The sequence below is a fragment of the Scyliorhinus canicula genome, chromosome 3 (assembly GCF_902713615.1).
Source record: "Scyliorhinus canicula chromosome 3, sScyCan1.1, whole genome shotgun sequence".
Taxonomy (NCBI): Eukaryota; Metazoa; Chordata; class Chondrichthyes; order Carcharhiniformes; family Scyliorhinidae; genus Scyliorhinus; species Scyliorhinus canicula.
The window spans coordinates 198,626,313-198,647,089 of record NC_052148.1 but is presented as its reverse complement, the minus strand read 5'-3'; the positions used below and the strand labels follow the sequence as shown (position 1 = coordinate 198,647,089).

Genomic DNA, 20,777 nt, shown 5'->3' with positions numbered 1-20,777 from the left:
TGCACCAGGTTTTCCCTCATTCATTTCATCCAAACTGAAAAAGCTAAAATCTATCCTCCTACAGCAGGATACCCTTCACTCCCCACTCCACCAACAACAGGGTAGGAACCTGATCTTAGGTGCCATCTACTTTTCTAATTCTATTTTTCACTTTCTCCACAGAACAATTTCAGGTCCAATAAATTGTTAAACATGAAATTTACAATTTATTTTCAGAATTAAAATGGATTATTGTACATGTTAGAAACATAATGCTATAAAAACCAAAACTTCATTAAAGATCAACGGTGTGTGTTTACAGAACTGCAATTTATCAGTAACTTGAGATATAAATGGTGAAAATGTTTTTAAAATACTGAGATTTCAGGGGTTAAATCTCCAATTGTGCAATATTAAAGAGCTTCATCCGACCCTATCAACACAGTACTTTCAGTTCCAGCCCTGATAAAAGTCTCCAATGAAATTAAGTTGGTTCCTTCTGATTTATAATGATCAGAATTTTTATCAACTGCTTTCTAATTTCCTTTCTTTGGTTTAAATTTTGAAACTGATTTCATGAAATTTTATGGTCACGGACTCAACAATGTTTATTAATCCAAAACTAGAATGGGCTGGTTGATGATAGAGAGGAAGGGATCAAGATCATTAAGGAGAGGGTCAAGGGAGTAGAAAGACTGAAGTGTTCCAACACCAATGATTGAGAAGGCATTCCTTGCAGCATCCAAAGTTATTATGAAAGGCTCTACAAAGATAGGGTAGCGAACGTTAGTTCATGGTCACAATTCCCCATGGTTTTTACTCGCAATTATACCACTAGTGAGAGGTACAAAAAAGTGAATAGCTGGAGCACAGGTCACTCATGTGTAGGTCCAATCACATTGTAAGAGGCAATAATGGAGAACAGTTCTTTGAGATCTGGAACCTCTATGTGGCTCCTCTTGGCTCGAGAACTTGTACGGCAAAAGAAGTGTGAAACTCAAGAAACGTAGGCCCGTTAGAACCAATGGAACAATGTCTATACATTCCGAAGTACAAAGCTTTATTGTATATAGATGACAACTCTTAAAAAAACAAACCTTCTTCACCCATTCTCTCATTCTTTGTTGGACACTGTAAATGCCAACTTTATGTATGAGTATGTTGACAGAATTTTTTTTTTTTTACCTTGTGAGCTCTCAAGCTGCCAGGGCTGGTCGGCGAGGAGCTGGATGATTTTGTAGATTTGGGTGTTGATAGTTGACTGCTTGGAGTTCCATTCACTGTGCACCGGAAAGTAAAATTTAAATATCATGAAAATCTGAACAGAAGTACCAGAACACAATGAGCATGGTAGAAAGCCAATACTTTTTTTTAAAAACATAGTGAGAAATTTCACATTGCCAAATACTGAAGAAAAACAGGGCCTTTTATCTTACATAGGCCAACATTTCTATTTGACATGCTAATCCCCAAAATTTAATAATGTGCCAACCAGGTTTTGTAGCTAAAATCGAGTCTGAAGAAGTTATACAGACTCATAACGTTAACTCTGTTTCTCTCTCCACAGATACTGTTAGACCTGTTGGGTTTATCCAGCATTTTCTGTTTTTATTTTATATTATAAGCAGCTCTATTTGTTTACTTCATAAACCTTAAGGGTGAAATTGGTCTTTCCTAGTATCACCAATTGGCTCATTGCAAATTGGTAGCCCATTTTCCATTGCCCAATTTCTTTTGCAGTAATACCAAAAGATAAGGCAATCTGATTTGGCCTAAAGCAGTCTGCAATTTGTTACGAGCCTACTGATGAAGACCACTGAGTTTCTGGAATAATTTATTTTAAGTTTACTTCACTTAATAAGGCAGTGACCATTTTGTGCATTGGCTTTGAAGTTGCCTTAGTTATCTTTCCCATTTCCACATTATTCTGTGTTCGTCACAAAGAAAATGGGATTTTTTTTCGCAGTGTGTAGGAGAATCTCTGAAATTAAGCGTCACTGCCTAGGGTGACAGTAAGGTGACTGGAGAACCAAAACAAACTTAATTTGCCTCTCCTTGACCCTGAGCAAAACTATGAGAGATCAATGGTGATAACACATAACAAAAACAGAATTTTGCAACATCAGAGATGAACAAGTCTCTGCCCAGTTTTCCATGAGCCTAATGTAAGTGGCATACCAAGGTGTTTTCCATCAGTAATATGAACTGTGAGATGAAGGGATCAGTTAACATTCTAAGTAGGTCGGCAGTGTATTCCACTCATCAACCTTTACAGGTATAAAGATCAAAATTGAAATTAAAAATTACAAACTAGAAGTTTGCACCGCAGGGATTATATTAAAGGAAGCAGTGATTTCAAGCAGAAAGTAAACTAAACCTAAATAAACAACAGATAATAATCTTTGGAAAAGACATCACAGTAACCACTTTGATCAATACAAAACATTCAGTTTTACCATCTAATAGTTTATTTCAATCAATCTATTACTGCAAAGAACAAAACTGATCTCTGCCTCTCCCCACAATGATCCTTGAAAGCTACATGCGTTGCTACATTCTGCAAGTTTACTGATTTCAAGCCTACAGGACTCCTGTAACATCAGTGCTTTTCCCCGCTGAAACAAACTTGTACCATGTTGTTATTGATCAGTAACAATAAATGTGGCTATATTCCAGAAGGAAAATGTTGGTCAGGTTTACAAGTTGTCGATGGCTCTCGAAGCGTTCTGAAAAGTTGGTTCAGCTTTCTCAATGTTGATCACACTTCTATTGGCATCTTGGTTTTCTTCTTTTTTTTAAAAAAAATATTTTTTATTCTCCTCCATTTTCACATTTCTCCCAAATTTACACCCACCAACAATAAACAATAATCAGTAACAAATATGTCAATCCCCATATCAATAACAACGATCTCATCCCCCCCACCAAACCCCAAACATTAGCCCGCATGCTCACACAAACAAATGACAAAAAGGAATTAGGGATCACCCATGGTCGCCATTAACACACACTGCCCCCCTCCCCCCCAACCCTCCCACCCACCCTCCCCAACTAATGTTCGATGTTATCCAGTTCTTGAAAGTGTATAATAAATAATGCCCATGAATTGTAGAACCCCTCCATCCTTCTCCTCAGTTCAAACTTTTAAAAAAATTTTTTAGATTACCCAGTTAATTTTTTTCCAATTAAGGGGCAATTTAGTGTGTTCAATCCACCTACCTTGCACATCTTTGGGTTGTGGGGGTGAAACCCACGCAAACACGGGGAGAATGTGCAAACTCCACACGAACAGTGACCCAGAGCCGGGATCGAACCTGGGACCTCGGCGCCGTGAGGCAACAGGGCTAACCCACTGCGCCACTGTGCTGCCCTCCTCAGTTCAAACTTAACCTTCTCAAGAGTCAAGAATTCCAACAGATCCCCCCACCACGCCAGGCCACAGGGTGGAGAGGCTGCTCTCCATCCCATCAGGATCTGCCTTCGGGCGATCAACGAGGAAAAGGCTACAACATCTGCCTCCACACCCATTTACAACCCTGGCTGGTCCGACACTCCAAATATGGCCTCCCGGGGGCCCGGGTCCAGTTTCACGTGCACCACTTTAGAAATTACCCTAAAAACCTCCTTCCAGTAATCCTCTAACTTTGGACAGGACCAAAACATATGATCATGATTAGCGGGGCCCCCCTGCAACGTTCACACACATCTTCTACTCCTTCAAAGAATCGGCTCATCCTCGCCTTTGTGAGGTGTGCTCTGTATACCACATACAGCTGTATCAGCCCCAACCTCGCGCACAAGGTGGAGGTGTTCACTCTCCGGAGTACCTCACACCAGAAGCCCTCCTCCATATCCTCTCCCAACTCTTCCTCCCGCTTTGCTCTAATCCCTTCCAGTGGTGCCTTCTCCTCTTCCAAAATAGCTCCGTAAACCGCCGACACTACCCCATTCTCCAGTCCCCCTGTTGTCAGCACCTCCTCCAGCAATGTGGAGGCCGGCTCCACTGGGAAGCTCTGTATCTCCTTTCTGGCAAAATCTCGAACCTGCATGTATCTAAACAGTTCCCCCGCTCCAGTCCATACTTCGCTTACAGCTCCTTCAATCCTGCAAACCGACCCCTAAGAAACAAATCTTTTAGTGTCTTAATCCCCTTCTTTTCCCATTTCCAAAAATTTCCGTCCCACTTCCCTGGTTGGTTTTCCTCTTTTAACACACTTTATTAATTTTCTTTCCGTTTTTGCTTTTCTGTTCTCCTGTCACACATCATTGCCAAGCATTAAACCTTCCCCTAAAAGTCTAAATGTTGCTATGCAACTTACCATTTACATCTCATGACTAATTTGGGTAATTTGAGGCATGATGTGTGGGAAGTGGTCGTATGTTTGGGAGGTAAATGTGGACCTGTGTAAACTTTTAACTCACTTAAAATCCATTCAGTTGCAGAGTTAAACCGGGTCCCCTCCATGTTTCCAAAGCTTTTTCAACCTCAGGGGGGATATAGTCTCATGTCTGGGTCTGCTGTGGACTAATTAATGCAGATTTATTGCTATGTTGTCAATAACTCAGTTATCATTGTATCATGTGACTAGTAGGTTGATAGAAGGCACGCAGTTTGGACCTTGATCTTTTCCCATCTAACAAGTCTTGCATTCCTGTGAGAACAATAATGAATGCTCATCAGATTCTTCCTCCTTTTTTGTGGGAAGTGTGTCGATTCTACTTGGCATTTCCTCATCTGTCTCATTACAATAATGTGGCATCCTGGTGGTTTCAGTGAATCAAAGATTGGATTTTACATTTATCACAACCTAAAGAGGTCCCTGAGCTCAGAGCTGTCAATCAGCCAGTTTCACAGGCACAATGGACTACAGGTAAATTAGGAACTGGAGTAGAAAATTAAGCCCCTTGGGCCTGCTCCACCATTCAATTAGATTGTGGCTGACCTGCACTTCATTTCTGCTTTACTGCCTTTACTTGATGTTCATTGAATTCCTCATCTGACAAAATTCCATTGAACTCAGATTTCATAGCTCCATTTGACCTAGAATCTACACACAATAAGGGGAGAGCTCCAAATTTCTACTACTGCCCTTTCCGTGAATAAGTGCTTCCTTATTTCCCTCCTGAATGGCTGAGCTGTAATTTTAAGACTGTGGTCCCTTGTTCTTAGTTCCCCCATGAGAGAAAGTTCCCCCACCAGAGAAAATATCAGCTAAATTTTACAGCAGAACCGGGGGGGGGGGGGGGGGGGGGGGGGCACACACCCATTTAGAATCGACAAAAATTGAATGGGCGCGCATACAGGTCCAATATGTTCCCTTTTGGGTGAAATGTAGGAGCTACAAGTTCAGAGAACCCTGGATGCCTCGGAATGTTCAGGACTGGATAGTATTAGGATCCCAGACCAGACCCACACAGTGGCTAGGATACTGGACAGAAACCCCAATATTTTATTTTAATTTTCTAAGACTGAGGATTTCACAAAAAAATAGGGATATGGTATATCAAAACAAACTTTATTACTAACACAGTATAAAAATATCTTTAACACCACACCAGAAAATATCTTGCAATTACCCCTTAAACAATGCTAATCAATACAGTGAATACAGAAACCCTTAACTTCTATCTTTATTCCCACTCAAACAATTTTAAAAACATCGGCGCTCTCAATGCACTGTTAAATACAGTTAGCAGCCAGAAATACCCGCTTTACAGAGATACCTGAATACTCTACTTTGAGAAAGAAAGATCTTTGACACTGTTTTAGAGAAAATACCTGAATCCTGCCAGAACCATGCAGAAATCCTGGCTGTATTTCTTCAGAAGGTGCTTCAGCTTGTTTTAGCTCACCTTCTAATCACACTTCTTTCAACTGCTTGGAAAGAAATTGCTAATCTCGCTACAGACATATCTTTTAACTGAACTGAGATGTTTAACTTCTTCTTACATCTCCAGCTGACACTGCTTTTCTGCAAAATGCTTCATACCGTGGCTCCTTCCAGGAATTGCAGCATTTTACCAAGCTAAAATCTAATTAACTCCACAGGTAATCCCCTTAATCCAAACAACATTCCAATAGCCCAAGCTTTTACGATGGTCTAATTGCAAAACTGGCTCCCAAAATCTTTCCACCCAGGATTCTTTAAAAATACTGCTAACGCAGGCTTTTAATCCTCTCTGCACCAAATACCCATAATGCAATATATTTGAAATTCCTACATTCATAAGACCATAAGACATAGGAGTGGAAGTAAGGCCATTCGGCCCATCGAGTCCACTCCGCCATTCACAATAGGGAGGGAATAATAGGCTTTTAATAGGTACAAAGGGAGCAAATCTAGAGAGACCCTTGTGGAGTTTAGAAAATGCAAGGGGAAACTCAAAAAAGCAATTAGGGGAGCACACAGGGGACATGAAAAAGCACTGGTGGGTAAGATCAGGGAAAACCCCTAGTTCGTCCATAAGTATATCAAGGGGAAGAGGATAATGAGGAAAGGGTAGGACCCATTATGGACCAAGGGGGCAATCTGTGTGTCGAGCCAAATTACATTGGTAGGGTGTTAAACAAGTACTTCACATTTGTCTTCACTTTTGAGAAAGAGGATGCAGGTACTGAATTCAGACAGAGGGACTGCAAGGTCCTTGAGCAGTTTGACATAAGGAGTCAAGAGGTTCTGGAACTTTTAAGGGGCTTAAAAGTGGACAAATCCCCAGGTCCAGATGGGTTGCATCCCAGGCTGCTGTGGGAGATGCAAGAGGAAATTACAGGAACTCTGACACAAATTTTGAATTCCTCTTTGGCCAGAGGGGAGGTGCCAGAGGATAGTTAATATGGTCCCACTTTTCAAGAAGGGCAGTAGAAATAAGCCAGGGAATTACAGACCAGTGAGTCTCACATCAGTGGTAGGGAAACTATTGAAGAAAATTCTGAAGGAGAGAATTAATCTCCACTTGGAGAGGCAAGGTTTGGTCAGGGACAATCAGCATAGCTTTGTCAGAGGAAGGTCATGCCTAACAAATTTGATTGAATTTTTTGAGAAGGTTACCAGGTGTGTAGGGCAATTTATGTAGTTTGTCTGGATTTCAGCAAAGTCTTTTGACAAGGTCCCACATAGGAGACTGATAAACAAGGTAAAAGCACATATGATCCAGGATAACGTGGCAGGTTGGCTGCAAAATTGGCATTGTGATAGGAGTCAGAGGTAGAAGGCTGTTTCTGTGACTCTGTCATTGTAATAGGTGAAACATTGGATGAATATTAACAAGGGGCTGAATAGCCGACCTGCCAAATACTGCCGTCCGGCCCTTGCGGAAGGACCCCCGGCCAGCAGCACGGCTCCTAGCTGACTGTGGCAGCGTTGGACACAGTCCGCAGCCGCCACACAGCCCCTGAGACCATATGTCCCCAGTGCGGTCGGGAGCTTGGCCCAGAGCATCGGGGGAGGGCCTTTAGGTGATGTGCCAACACCGTTCCAACGGTGTGCGGCCGCAACACGATAACGCCATTTCAGAGGAGGCGGAGGACAGAAAACCGGCGTCAAAAGGGATTCTCCGCCCGATCACCGATTACGATATCGGCGTCTGGCAATGGAGAACCCCACCTCATTTGTTTCCAAGATAGTGAATCAAGATTCTTCCCCCCCCCAGGACAATCCCACAGAGGAACAAGCTATCAAGCTATCGAAGGAAATAGTCATAGCCCCATCACTGAAAATCTTTGATTCATCTCTAGATTATTTAATTATCTGAATTATCAGTTGGAATACTGTGTTCAGTTCTCATTGCCGCACTACAGGAAGATTGTGATTGCACCAGAGAGGGTACAGAGAAGATTCACAAAGAACTGGCCTGGAATGGAACATTCAAGCTATCAAAAGAAGTTGGATCAGGTCGGGTTGTTTTCTTTGGAACAGATAAGGTTATGGGGGGGGGGGGACCTGATTGAGGTGTACACGATTATGAGGGGCATGGAAAGGATAGATTAAAAGCAGTTATTCCCCATAATTAAAGAGTGAATACCAAGGGGGCATAATTTTAAGGTGTAAGGCAGGAGGTTCAGAGGGGATTTGAGGAAACATTTCTTTCACCCAGAGGGTGGTGAGAATCTGGAATGCACTGTCTGGGAGGGTAGTTAGAATCATAGAATTTACAATGCAGGAGGAGGCCATTGAGCCGATTGGGTCTGCACCAGCCCTTGGAAAGAGCACCCTACTTAAGCCCACGCTTCCACCCTATCCCCTTCACCCAGTAACCCCACCTAACCTTTTGGACACTAAGGGGCAATTTAGCATGGCCAATCCACCTAACTTGCACATACTAGAAAACAAGCAGGCACAGAGCCTGAATATATATTTGGGAAGCAGTTACCAGACGGAATTGAAACTCTGGTTCGATTAACATATCGATGGCCCATCTCCGAGAAACAAAGGACTAACACTCAGGTAGTTGATACTGTCGCAGACATTCCGGCGCCAGAAAGACACAAAGCAAGCAAGGCCAACGGCCACCTAAGACAAGCACAGCCATCAGGGCACCCACCCCTTTACTGGTTATGATCGATAACAATGATCGAGAAACTGCCCAATTAATTGGGACCAAGTTTAAGGCCCGCCTAAAAGCGCGCAAAGTATAAGAAGGAATCCCCACAAGAGATTTGCTCTCTTGGACTTGGCTCTCAGGCGGAGAGACCTGTCCACCAGCATCACCAGAAGCAAGTAAGTTCAAGGTCAATGCTCGCGACCAGACGGACGACCTTAGCTGTTCTCCTGTTACCTCTTCGAACCAAACAGCCTCAGATCCGAGCAACGGCCATTGTTCCTCTGACTAAGTGGGCACCCGAAGTTAAGTATAGGTGTTAGCGTTAGAGATAGTTTAGTTTGTAGTACTGTTGTGCAGGAGTAGATCTTACTGTGTGTGTAAATAAATAGTATTGACTTTGAACTAACTGGAGTATTGGTTCTTTAATCGGTATTCGGGTTGAACCTTGTGGCAGTATCGAGAGATACCTGGCGACACTAAGTAAACATAATTAGGATTAAGGAAGGCGACCATATTGGCCTCCATATCTATAACCAGATAAACAGAGCAACAAACCGGTGCAGGTCCTCAGCCATGCGCATGCGCTGCCTGGGCCCACCCATTTTCTGTGCGGGAGGTGGGAGTTTCACCCGGTTCTAGCCCCTCATCGGTCCCGGAATTGAAATATATGGTGGTGAGTTGCAGTTAGTTGTTGTCAGTGTACAAGTAAAAGCTAGCACTGCATTTTCAGGTGATGTCAATGATGAGAAATAAATGGGACCATGGACACTGGAGGTAACAGTGCGGAAGCAAGAAGAGAAGTCATTGCTACTGATAGTGACTGCTACGACTAGTTGAATAACATTGGACCCAGATGAGAGCAGTCCCATCTAGCTGGATGGCATGGAATGAGGATGCTGTGGTCAACGATGTCAAAAGCAGCAAACTGATTGGGATGGATGAAGAGGGATAGGTTATCTTTGTCACAGTGACATCGGATGTAATTTGTCACTTTGATAAAAGTCGTTCTGGTACTGTGGGGGGGGGGGGGGGGGGGGGGGGGGGTTAAACCTGATTGGATGGACTCAAACATGGAGTTCTGGAAAGACAGGAATAGATTTAGGAGATGGCAACACATTTCAGGACTTTGGAAAGGAAAGGACTGTGGAGGGTGCTGGGTCAAAGGTTGAGATTTTGATGAGAAGTGATGACAGCAAATTTAAAAGGGGGGCGGTGGAACAAGACCAAAAATGAGAGAACCATTAATAATAACAATTAACATGGAGACCAGGAGCAGAGGTTGGGTGGTCAGCAGTTTAGAACATAAAACATACAGTGCAGAAGGAGGCCATTCAGTCCATCGAGTCTGCACCGACCCACTTAAGCCCTCACTTCCACCCTATCGCCGTAACCCAATAACCCCATCTAACCTTTTTGGTCACTAAAGGCAATTTTTCATGGTCAATCCACCTAACCTGCATGTCTTTGGACTGTGGGAGGAAAGCGGAGCACCCGGAGGAAACCCACGCAGACAAGGTGAAAACATGCAGACTCCGCACAGTTTAATGGGAATGCATTCAAGGGAGCAGGAGGTGGATCACATGGACAAAATGAATTCAGAAAGGGCAAAAGGGGAGGTAGGAAAGAAACTAGGGAAAGATGCAAGTTCAGGGCTAGGATGGAGGAAGAGAAATATTGGCCCAGTGGGCTAGTAGAAAGGAGGGATGCAGCAGAGGCAGTTGTTAATATGGTTGGAGTTAGTATCAGTTACTGATTTTTCTCGAATCCTTTCGTTCAAGATTAAATGTTGCTGAAACATTTGGCAAAAATTAGTCCAAAGTTTCCCACTATGTTAAACATCTGCTTCTTAAAGTGAGCAGTTAAAAGCTGAATAAAGAAGTTGGGTCTTACTCAAAGAAATAAATGGAAAACCCCTAAAAAAGTAATCAGCTGGGATTTCCATAGGGCCTCGCCGACATCGTGCTGAAACTCTGAGGGAAGCCCCAGAGAATTCACAGAAATGACTGTTCTTGCTGTTTCTCCAGGATTTCTGCTAATCCTCTTCCTAAATTACAGCAGGAATTTGAGGAATCCATGCAGTAATTACATCCCGAAACCTTATGGGGGAAAAGCGCAGAGTATCATTTTAACTTGCTGACGAATGCCAAGAATATTTTCAAATGGGTCTTCTTGACCAGATTTGAGTAAAGAAACAAACTGAATGAAAAAGGTTAAAAGGACCACTTTTAACTCCTGGTTCAAGTTGTGCGGTGGAAGCATTTTCCACACTTCACGACAGACTAGCAGACCAAGTCACTGGATCAGGCGAACACTAATATAATCAGAAGGATTGGGAAGACGTTTGATTGCTTCAGTGAGCCAGAACCAAAACAGGGAATCTAGTTTCTTCAGTTTACAAATATACAGCAACATTTTAGCGATTTTAATGACAGCCTTGCTTTGCCATGTTACATTATAATTTGTTTAGTAACTGTGGTGTTCCTGGAATATATATGAGCTATAACATCATAATGAGGAACAACAATAACAGATAAACAGCCACAGTCATAAATAAACTTAAATAGGCTTAATGGTTCTGAAAAGGCAAAAGGTTGGGAATGCTGGCAATAAGTCTTTTCACTGTGGCATTTACACTCTTTGATTATCAATGCAGAGTGTGGATCATCACATTGCTACGTGATTAATCAATTGCGACATCCACACTGAAGTGGCAGGTCCAAGAATGCTGCAATAGGTACAGGTGGGAGGTTGATTCCTCGTGTGCATATGTAACATAATAAATTTAATATTATCCAAAATCCAGAAACTGAATTATTCCCACCCACTGGAATTTTAAGGCAAAGATCTTCTGTTTCCCATCGTCTCATGTCCCAGGGGTGTACAGCTCATCATTCATCGAAAATATATTACTTTTCAGCTAGCTTCCTGTGATTCATCCGACTGCTTTATTCCTTTTCTGTGCTGAGCATACATTTAGCACAGTAGTTCAACACTACAACCAAAATGAAGAACTCAGCAATGGGAAATAAAAGCAAAGCCTCAATTTTACACTCGGGTGCGCACAAAGTTTGCACGGCCGGAAGAGGATGTAAAGCGCGTTCCTGGCCAAAATCATGCTGTTAATGCAACATTACGCTGGGTGGCCAATTAAGGCCCGCCCAATGTGAACCGTGTCTGTCAGTTGGGTTCGCGCTGCGTGGAGATGTAAAAGACCGCAACAGAACCGGTGGGGATGTCTCAAATCATCTTATGCTAACAAAGCATGAAAATGATGCACTTGGGCAGCACGGTGGCCCAGTGGGTTAGCACTGCTGCCTCACGGCACTGAGGTCCCAGGTTCGATCCCGGCCCTGGGTCACTGTCCATGTGGAGTTTGCACATTCTCCCCGTGTTTGCGTGGGTTTCGCCCCCACAACCCAAAGATGTGCAGTCTAGGTGGATTGGCCACGCTAAATTGCCCCTTAATTGGAAAAAATGAATTGGGTACTCTAAATTTATATATTAAAAAAAAAAGAAAATGTTGCACTGGAACTGGAGTGCCACTGGCCAACTCAGCTTTCTCCTCTGGTCGTGGTGAGGCAGAGGTCTCAGATGAAGGTATAGTGCAGGTCACAGATGCATGTGCCACATGTACTGGATAGGCTGGGATTGTTTTCCCTGGAGGGAAAGGCTGAGGGGGGGACCTGATTGAGGTGTATAACATTATGAGGGACATAGAGAAGGTGGCTAGGAAGGTACTTTTCCCCTTAGTGAGGGATCAATAACCAGGTGGCATAGATTTAAGATAATGGGAAGGAGATTTAGAGAGGATATAAGGAAAACTGTTTCACCCACAGGGTGGTTGAAATCTGGAACTCACTGTTTGAAAGGGTGGTAGAGGCGAGAATCCTCACAACTTTTAAGTATGTAGATAACCACTTGAAGTGCCATTGCATAGAAGGCTATGGACCAAGTGCTGGAAATTGGAATTAAAATAGTTATGGACCTGATGGTCAGCACAGATGTGATGGGCAGAAGGACCTCTCTCAGTGCTGTAAACCTCAATGAATCTGTGACTAAGAAGGGATAGCTCCCTGAAGGCTGCCAAGAGCTGTGCGGGAGGCAGAGGGAGATGCCCAGATGGATTCCAATAACTGTCCTTATTCTGCAGTCATGGCCTCAGCCCTGGAAGGTGGGTGGGCAGGTCGGGTGGGTACTCCGCCGCCTGTTTCCCTGATGAGAACCTGGGAATCCTGATGGGGGTCAGTGCCAAGTGCAATTTCTCATGCGCAGGAAGGGCAAGAGAAGACCGCTCCACCTGCCTAAATAGGCCTCGGCAGAGGAGATCACCCGGGTTAGTGTGTCAGGAGAAGGCAAGTCACAATGTAGCAGAACACCACAGAACTGGTGGGGGAGTCCCAAATCTGCTTGTGCTAACAAAGCATGAAAATGATGCACTGGAACCGGAGCGCCACTAGCCAGCTTGTTGCTCTGGTCGTGGTGGGGCAGGCACCTCGAATGAAGGTATAGTGCTGGTCACAGATGGATGTGCCACAGGTACTGGAAACATTATGGGTTTTCGTCATCTGAAAGTGGGTTGTTGCAGCCAGAGTGTCCATTGAAGTTCCAAGGCACATGACACCATGTAGCAGGTCTCTATTATCTCCTCAGCCTGCTTAGCATGCGTAGACACTATGATGATGGAATTTACTGGCCGTTTTCCTTCCATCCACAGGAGCAGCCGGCTATCCTGAGGATCTCCTATTAAATTCCAGGGAAGATATTCCTGCACCAGCATTACACCCTTTGTCGGAACCAAGCACCAGCACAGACAACCATTAGTCATCGGCTCTGCAAATCGTGCAATGGGGTGAGGGGCACATCACACTCATGTGAGGAAGCGGCAGAGGCAGAGAGGTCCCAGGGCACCGACAGTGGGAGCACAGCTGGAGAGCAGGCCTATACTGAGTCAGAGGTGGATGACGAGTGTCTGGAAATGTCCATCAGGTGGCAGATGCTCCAGGAGATCCGTGAGGAGATCCATGTGGGTCCTCATGCAGTGGCTTCTATCATTGAGCAGTCCATGCAGAACATGAGAACTGCACTGTGCACCAAGCGCATGGTCTCCTCCATTGAGAGAGTTGCAAATCTCGGGGAGAGGCTGTTCCAGGGACACCCTCAGGGGTTCCAGGAGCTGCATTTGGGCCTGCAAGCAAGCACATTGGCTGTGACCTCTGTCTGTTGTCTCCGCAGGCTCCTCTCAGGCTGCTCCGGACGAGGGCAGCAGTTCCTCTGTCAGTGGCGGCTCCATCTGATGATGCTGCAACATCGAAGGAGTGCCCATCATAGGACTGGATGCTCCTTCCCAGTGAAAGCCAACTCAGGCACAGGTGGCTAGAGGATGCTTGCCAAAGGCACCACGACAGCAAGTCAGCAGGCTGTCTCCAATGTCACTGCCAGCAGTGGGGATAGGAGGACACAAAAACTCAGCACCTTAAGCGCAACAGGGTGTGTCACGGGTGACATTATTTGTATTAATAACTTTGAATTCTCTGTTGGGTTCAGAACCTTTGTATGCTGTTCTTATGTTAAGTCACATAAACATGTTCCTCAATTCGATAGGCTGAGTTGGCTGCATGTTTTGTTGCATTGAAGGGGTATAGGTTAGGCTGATCTTAGATTAGGATAAATGGGCGGCACAACATTGTGGGCCGAAGGGCTTGTACTGTGCTGCACTGTTCTATGTTCCATACAGCCCAGAAATCCTGTGCCACACAAAGCCCATAGTTTACAAGCCTGTGTAACATCTTGCCAAAGGCACTATGCAGCAGGTCTCTATTATCTCCTGTAGATGGAAGGAAAACGATTAGTAAATTCTATCATCATAGTGTCTATGCATGCTAAGCAGGCTGAGGAGATAATGCTGCACGGTGCCATTGGCCAGCTCTGTCAATGTCCTTCAGTAATCTGCAACAGCCCTCGACACCATCTACAACTCCACCAACCTTCGTGTCATCAGCAAACTTACTGACCCACCCTTCCACTTCCTCATCCAAGTAATTTCTAAAATCCACAAAGAGCAGAGGTCCAGAACAGATCCCTGCGGGACACCACTAGTCACCGACCTCCAGGCGGAACACTTTCCATCCACTGTCACTCACTGTCTTCTTTCAACTAGCCACTTCTGTATCCAGACAGCCAATTTTCCCTGTATCCCATGCCCCCTAACTTTCTGAATGAGCCTACCATATACACCCCATCCACTGCCCACATATACACCCCATCCACTGCCTGACCTTCATCAATGTGTCTCATCACATCCTCAAAGAATTCAATGAAGCTTGGGAGGCATGACCTGCTCCTCACAAAGCCATGCTGACTATCTTTAATCAAACTATGTTTTTCTAAATAATCATAAATCCTATCTCTCAAAATCCTTTCCAATATTTTGCTCACCACAGACGTAAGACTGACTGGTCTGTAATTCCCAGGGATTTCCCTATTCCCTTTCTTGAACAGGGGAACAACATTTGCCTCCCTTCAATCATCCGTTATTACTCCAGTGGGAGTGAGGACGCAAAGATCATCGCCAACGGCGCAGCAATCTCCTCCCTCACTTCCCCCAGTAACATTGAGTATATCCCATCAGGCCCAGGGGACTTATCTACCCTGATGCTTTTCAAAATTTCCAGCACATCCTCCTTCTTAATATCAACCTGTACAAGTCTATTAACCTGGTTCACACTCTTCTCCTGAGCAACAAAGTCCCTCTTTCTAATGAATACTGAAGCAAAATATTTATTTAGGGCCTTCCCTATCTCCTCAGACTTGAGACACAAGTTCCCTCCATTATTCTTGATCGGCCCTACTCTCACTCTGATCATCCTCTTATTTCTCACGTAAGTGTAGAATGCCTTGGGGTTGGACTCTAAGTTTTATTACGAGTTTTAGATGCTGGATCTTTTGCTGGATCTTTTCTTTGTTCAACTGTTTTTTTTTTTCTCTGTCGGGCAATTGTGTTGGGATTGTTTTTCGTTTGAATATGTATGTATGTGCGGGGGGGAGAGAGAACAATAGGTGGGAGAATGTCTGGCGTCAGCGGCGAGGCCACCAAGCTAGCTGGGCGGGCTATTTTACGGAATTGTAGTGGGGGGTGAGCAGATGTTAGGCTTATCAAAGGGGTTGATTTATTTTGTGCTGTTACTCGGGGGTTGAGGGGGGGAAAATGTTCTGCTGACGAGGGAGGGACTGTTGCTGAGAGAGAGAGAGGAGGTCGGGGATGGAGGCTGCCTGGGGGTGGGCCGGTGGAGGCGCGGGGCGCGGGTTGGCGACTGGCCCAAGAGACGGCATGGCTGATCGGCGAGGGGGGGGGGGGGGGGGACGATGAGCCCCCCCCCACTAAACTGATCACCTGGAATGTAAGAGGGCTCAATGGGCCGGTCAAGAGGGCACGTGTGTTGGCGCATCTGAGGTGACTGAAGGCGGACGCAGTAATGCTGCAGGAGACGCACCTTAGAGTAGCTAATCAGATTAGATTAAGGAAAGGTTGGGTTGGACAGGTTCTTCACTCGGGACTGGACTCAAAGACCAGAGGTGTCACAATCCTGATCAACAAGCGAGGAGTGTTTGAGGCGGGTAGAATAGTTTCAGATGTGGGAGGCCGGTACATTCTGGTCAGTGGGAAATTGGAAGGGGGTGCAAGTGGTATTAGTAAATGTGTATGTGCCAAATTGGGATGATGTGGAGTTTATAAAGAGGATGCTGGGGAAGATACCGGACCTGGATTCGCATAAACTGGTCATGGGAGGGGACTTCAACACAGTTATTGACCCTGGTTTAGACCGGTCAAGCTCAAAAACGGGCAGGGTGCCAGCCAGGGGGGTGGGGGGTGGACCCATGAAGATTTGGGCAGCCAAGAGTGAAGAAGTTCTCCTTCTACTCAAACGTGCATAAAGTGTACTCCCGGATCGATTTCCTCATTCTGAGCAGGGTTTTACTGACGGGGGTGGTGGACACGGGGTACCCGGCGATTATAATCTCAGACCATGCTCCGCACTGGGTTGACCTACAGGTTAGTAAAGGCGGTAACATGCGCCCGCACTGGAAGTTAGACGTGGGATTTTTAGCTGACGAAGAGCTGTGTGGGTGGTTGAGGAAATGTATTCAGAATTACCTGGAGGTCAATGACACGGGGAAATTTCAGCAGCGGTGGTCTGGGAGGCATTGAAGGCGGTGGTTAGAGGGGAGCTGATCTCGATACGGGCCCACATTGAGAAGGTGGACAGGGCAGGGAAGGACTGACTGGTAAAGGAGTTACTACAGGTCGACAGGAGGTATGCGGAGACCCCAGTGGCAGGGCTTTTAAGGGAACGGCGGAGGCTACAGGCGGAGTTCGGCTTGTTAACCACAGGGAGGGCGGTGGAGCAGCTGAGAAAGGCGAGGGGGGCGATTTATGAGCATGGAGAGAAGGCCAACAGAATGCTTGCACAGCTGCTCAGAAAGAGGGAGGCAGCCAGGGAGATAGGGAAAGTAAAGGATGGAGACGGGAACCTGGCTCGAGACTTAGCAGGGGTGAATAAGGTGTTTAAGGAGTTTTATAATAGGCTGTACGGGTCAGAACCCCATCCTGAGCTGGAGGGGATGAGGCACTTCCAAGGGGGGCTGAATTTCCCAAAGGTGGACAGGGAGCTGGTAGAAGGGCTGGCGGCCCTGATCGGGATCGAAGAGATAGCGGAGGGACTGAAGGCCATGCAGTCGGGTAAAGCCCTGGGGCAGGATGGGTACCCAGTGGAGTTCTATAACAAGTTCTCAAGGGTATTGGGGCCGCTGTTGATGAGGACATTCAATGAGGCAAGGGAGGGAGAGGTGCTTCCCCCGACGATGTCACAGGCCACAATCTCGCTGATCCTGAAGCAGGACAAGGATCCGGAGCTGTGTGGGTCCTTGTGGTAGTATTGTATTGTGTATACTGCATACAAGGGTATTACGGTAAGGCCCCTCTACTACAGGTACGGGGGTAGATCCCTGCCTGCTAGCTCCGCCCAGTGGGCGGAGTATAAATGTGTGGGCTCTCCGAGCTGCAGCCATTTCGGCAGCAGCTGCGGGAGGCTCCACATCTCTGCGTAATAAAGCCTCGATTACTCTCTACTCTCGTCTCGTCGTAATTGATAGTGCATCAATTTATTACGAGGAGATTTTAAAACAATGGATCTCTGCATCAAGCCTGATCGTCTGCAGCTGCACCCTCAAGCAGACAACGCCAAGTCGGCCTTCGCACACTGGCTAGCCTGCTTCGAGGCATACATCGGATCTGCGACTGAACCACCCTCAGAGACACAGAAGCTCCAGATCCTTTACACGCGGCTGAGCTCCGACATCTTTCCCCTCATCCAGGACGCGCCGATCTACGCTGAGGCCATGGCGCTACTGAAGGAGAACTACACTCAGCAGACCAACAAAATCTACGCCAGGCACCTCCTCTCCTCGTGGCATCAACTCACCGGCGAGTCTGTGGAAGATTTCTGGCCCTGCAACTCCTGGTGAGAGACTGCGATTCGGCGCTGAACATTCTGACCTGCTACTTAGAGACGCATTCGTTGGGGTACTTGTGGGAGGTGCTGGAAACGTTTGGGTTCGGGGAGGGGTTTGTCAGTTGTGTGAGCCTGTTATATGAGGCCCCGATGGCGAGCGTAGCCACGAATAGGAGGAGATCGGAGTACTTTCGGTTGTACCGGGGGACAAGGCAGGGGTGTCCCCTGTCCCCTTTGCTCTTTGCGTTGGCAATTGAGCCCCTGGCCACGGCGTTGAGGGAGTCGAGGAAAGGGAGGGGTCTGGTGCGGGGTGGGGAGGAGCACCGAGTGTCATTATACGCAGATGACTTGTTGCTTTATGTGGCGGACCCAGTGGGGGGAATGCCGGAGGTGATGCAGATCCTTAGGGAATTTGGGGGCTTTTCTGGGTACAAGCTCAACCTGGGTAAGAGTGAGCTGTTCATCGCGCACCCGGAGGGTCAAGAGGAAGGGATTGGTAGGCTCCTGCTGAAAAGGGCGGGGAGGAGCTTTCGGTACCTGGGAGTCCAGGTGGCTAGGAGCTGGGGGGCCTTTCACAAGCTTAACCTCACTAGGCTGGCGGAGCAAATGGAGGAGGAGTTCAAAAGATGGGACATGTTGCCGCTGTCGCTGGCGGGCAGGGTGCAGACCGTCAAGATGACGGTGCTCCCAAGGTTTTTGTTCCTGTTCCAGTGCCTCCCCATCCTTATCCCGAAGGCCTTTTTTAGGAGGGTTAACAGGAGTATTACGGGATGTGTATGGGCGCACGGGACCCCGAGGGTGAGAAGGGTGTTTTTGAAGCGGGGCAGGGATAGGGGGGGCTGGCGTTGCCCAACCTCTGTGGGTACTATTGGGCTGCCAACGCTGTGATGGTGCGTAAGTGGGTAATGGACGGGGCAGGGGCAGCATGGAAGAGGATGGAGATGGCGTCCTGCGTGGACACGAGCCTGGAGGCGCTGGTAACGGCGCCGTTGCCGCTCCCTCCAACGAGGTATACTACGAGCCCGGTGGCGGCGGCCACCCTCAAAATGTGGGGACAATGGAGACGGCATAGGGGGGAGGTAGGGGGCTCAATGGAGTCCCCGATACGGGGGAACCACCGGTTTGTTCCAGGGAGAATTGATGGCGGGTTTCTGGGCTGGCACAGGGTAGGTATTAGGAGGTTGAGGGACCTGTTTGTGGATGGGAGGTTTGCGAGTATGGGTGAGTTAGAGGGGAAGTTTGGGCTCCCCCCGGGGAACATGTTTAGGTACATGCAGGTTAGGGCGTTTGCCAGGCGGCAGGTGGAGGGGTTCAATCTGCTGCCCCCACGTGGGGTACGGGACAGGGTGCTCTCGGGGGTGTGGGTTGGAGGGGGGAGGATTTCGGACGTGTACCACGTCATGCAGGAGGTGGATGAGGCCTCGGTGGAGGAGCTGAAGGATAAATGGGAGGAGGAGCTGGGTGAGGAGATTGAGGAGGGGACGTGGGCGGATGCCCTGGAAAGAGTGAATTCCTCCTCTTCCTGTGCGAGGCTTAGCCTCATACAGTTCAAGGTGCTGCACAGGGCCCACATGACTGGGACGAGGATGAGTAGGATTTCCGGGGGCGAAGACAGGTGTGCTAGGTGCTCGGGGAGCCCAGCGAACGACGCCCATATGTTCTGGGCATGCCCAGCGCTGGGGGAGTTTTGGAAGGGGGTAGCAAGGACGGTAGGATCCAGGGTCAAGCCAGGCTGGGGACTCGCAATTTGTGGGGTTGCAGTGGAGCCGGGAGTGCAGGAGGCGAAAGAGGCTGGTGTTCTGGCCTTTGCATCCCTAGTAGCCCGGCGGAGGATCTTGCTTCAATGGAAGGATGCGAGGCCCCCAAGCGTGGAGGCCTGGATCAATGATATGGCGGGGTTCATCAAATTGGAAAAGGTGAAATTTGCCCTGAGGGGATCAGTACAGGGGTTCTTTAGGCGGTGGCAGCCTTTCCTGGACTTCCTGGCAGAACGGTAGGAAAATAGGCCGGCAGCAGCAGCAACCCTGGGGGCGGGAGGGGGTGAGAGGAGGGGGGTGGGGTGTTTGTTTCGGGGGAAGGGAGAAATGTGTATATGTGTCTATTGAATATGCCGGGTGGTTATCTATCTCTTCTTTTTGTAGTTACTGGGGGGGGGGGGGGGGGGTTGGTTTTGGGGGTTAGTGTGTTTTTCTTTTTGTTGCTGTTAATACTGTTTTCTTGTTGTTATTTTCTGTTTTTGATATGTTTTTGAAAATCTCAATAAAATTTATTTTTTTTAAAAAAAGAGACACGTTCGTTACAGGCATAGGTTCAGCCTACATCTGCCAGCGACTTTTAGAAGGGGCTACCCTCGACCTCGCGGCGACCAAGAAACTAGCGCTCTCGCTCACAGTCGCCTCACATAATATACAGGCGTATGCCCCTGATCGCACGGCCCATCCCTCCTGCGCATCGTGGACCCTGCCAGCGAACAGCCCACCGTGCACCCCACCAGCGACCTTCCCCAGTCAACCCCAGGCCTGCGCTGCGCAGCAGCTAAACAACCCCAGGGGGCCCAAGTGCTACTTCTGCGGACAGCCCTCCCAGCACGGAGCACTGCAAGGCCTGCGAGAAGAAAGGACATTTCACTGCTGTGTGCCAGGCCCGCTCGGTCACCGCTATTGCCCCGGCACTCCCCATGTGCGACCCGCGGGTGCTGCCATCTTCCTCGCCTCAGACCACTTGCGGCCCGAGGGCGCTGCCATCTTG

The 20,777-nt window shown here is 47.3% G+C and overlaps 1 protein-coding gene across 5 annotated transcripts in view; it reads right to left on the bottom strand.

Moving 5' to 3' along the window:
• The window catches only part of dclk2a (doublecortin-like kinase 2a), a 463,722-nt gene that overhangs the window by 138,095 nt on the left and 304,850 nt on the right, over positions 1-20,777 (bottom strand). For all 5 annotated transcript variants that reach the window (XM_038791969.1, XM_038791970.1, XM_038791972.1 and 2 more), the window contains one exon: positions 1,165-1,259. In XM_038791969.1, coding sequence (XP_038647897.1) covers positions 1,165-1,259 — 95 coding nt within the window. The remainder of the gene's footprint in view (positions 1-1,164; positions 1,260-20,777) is intronic.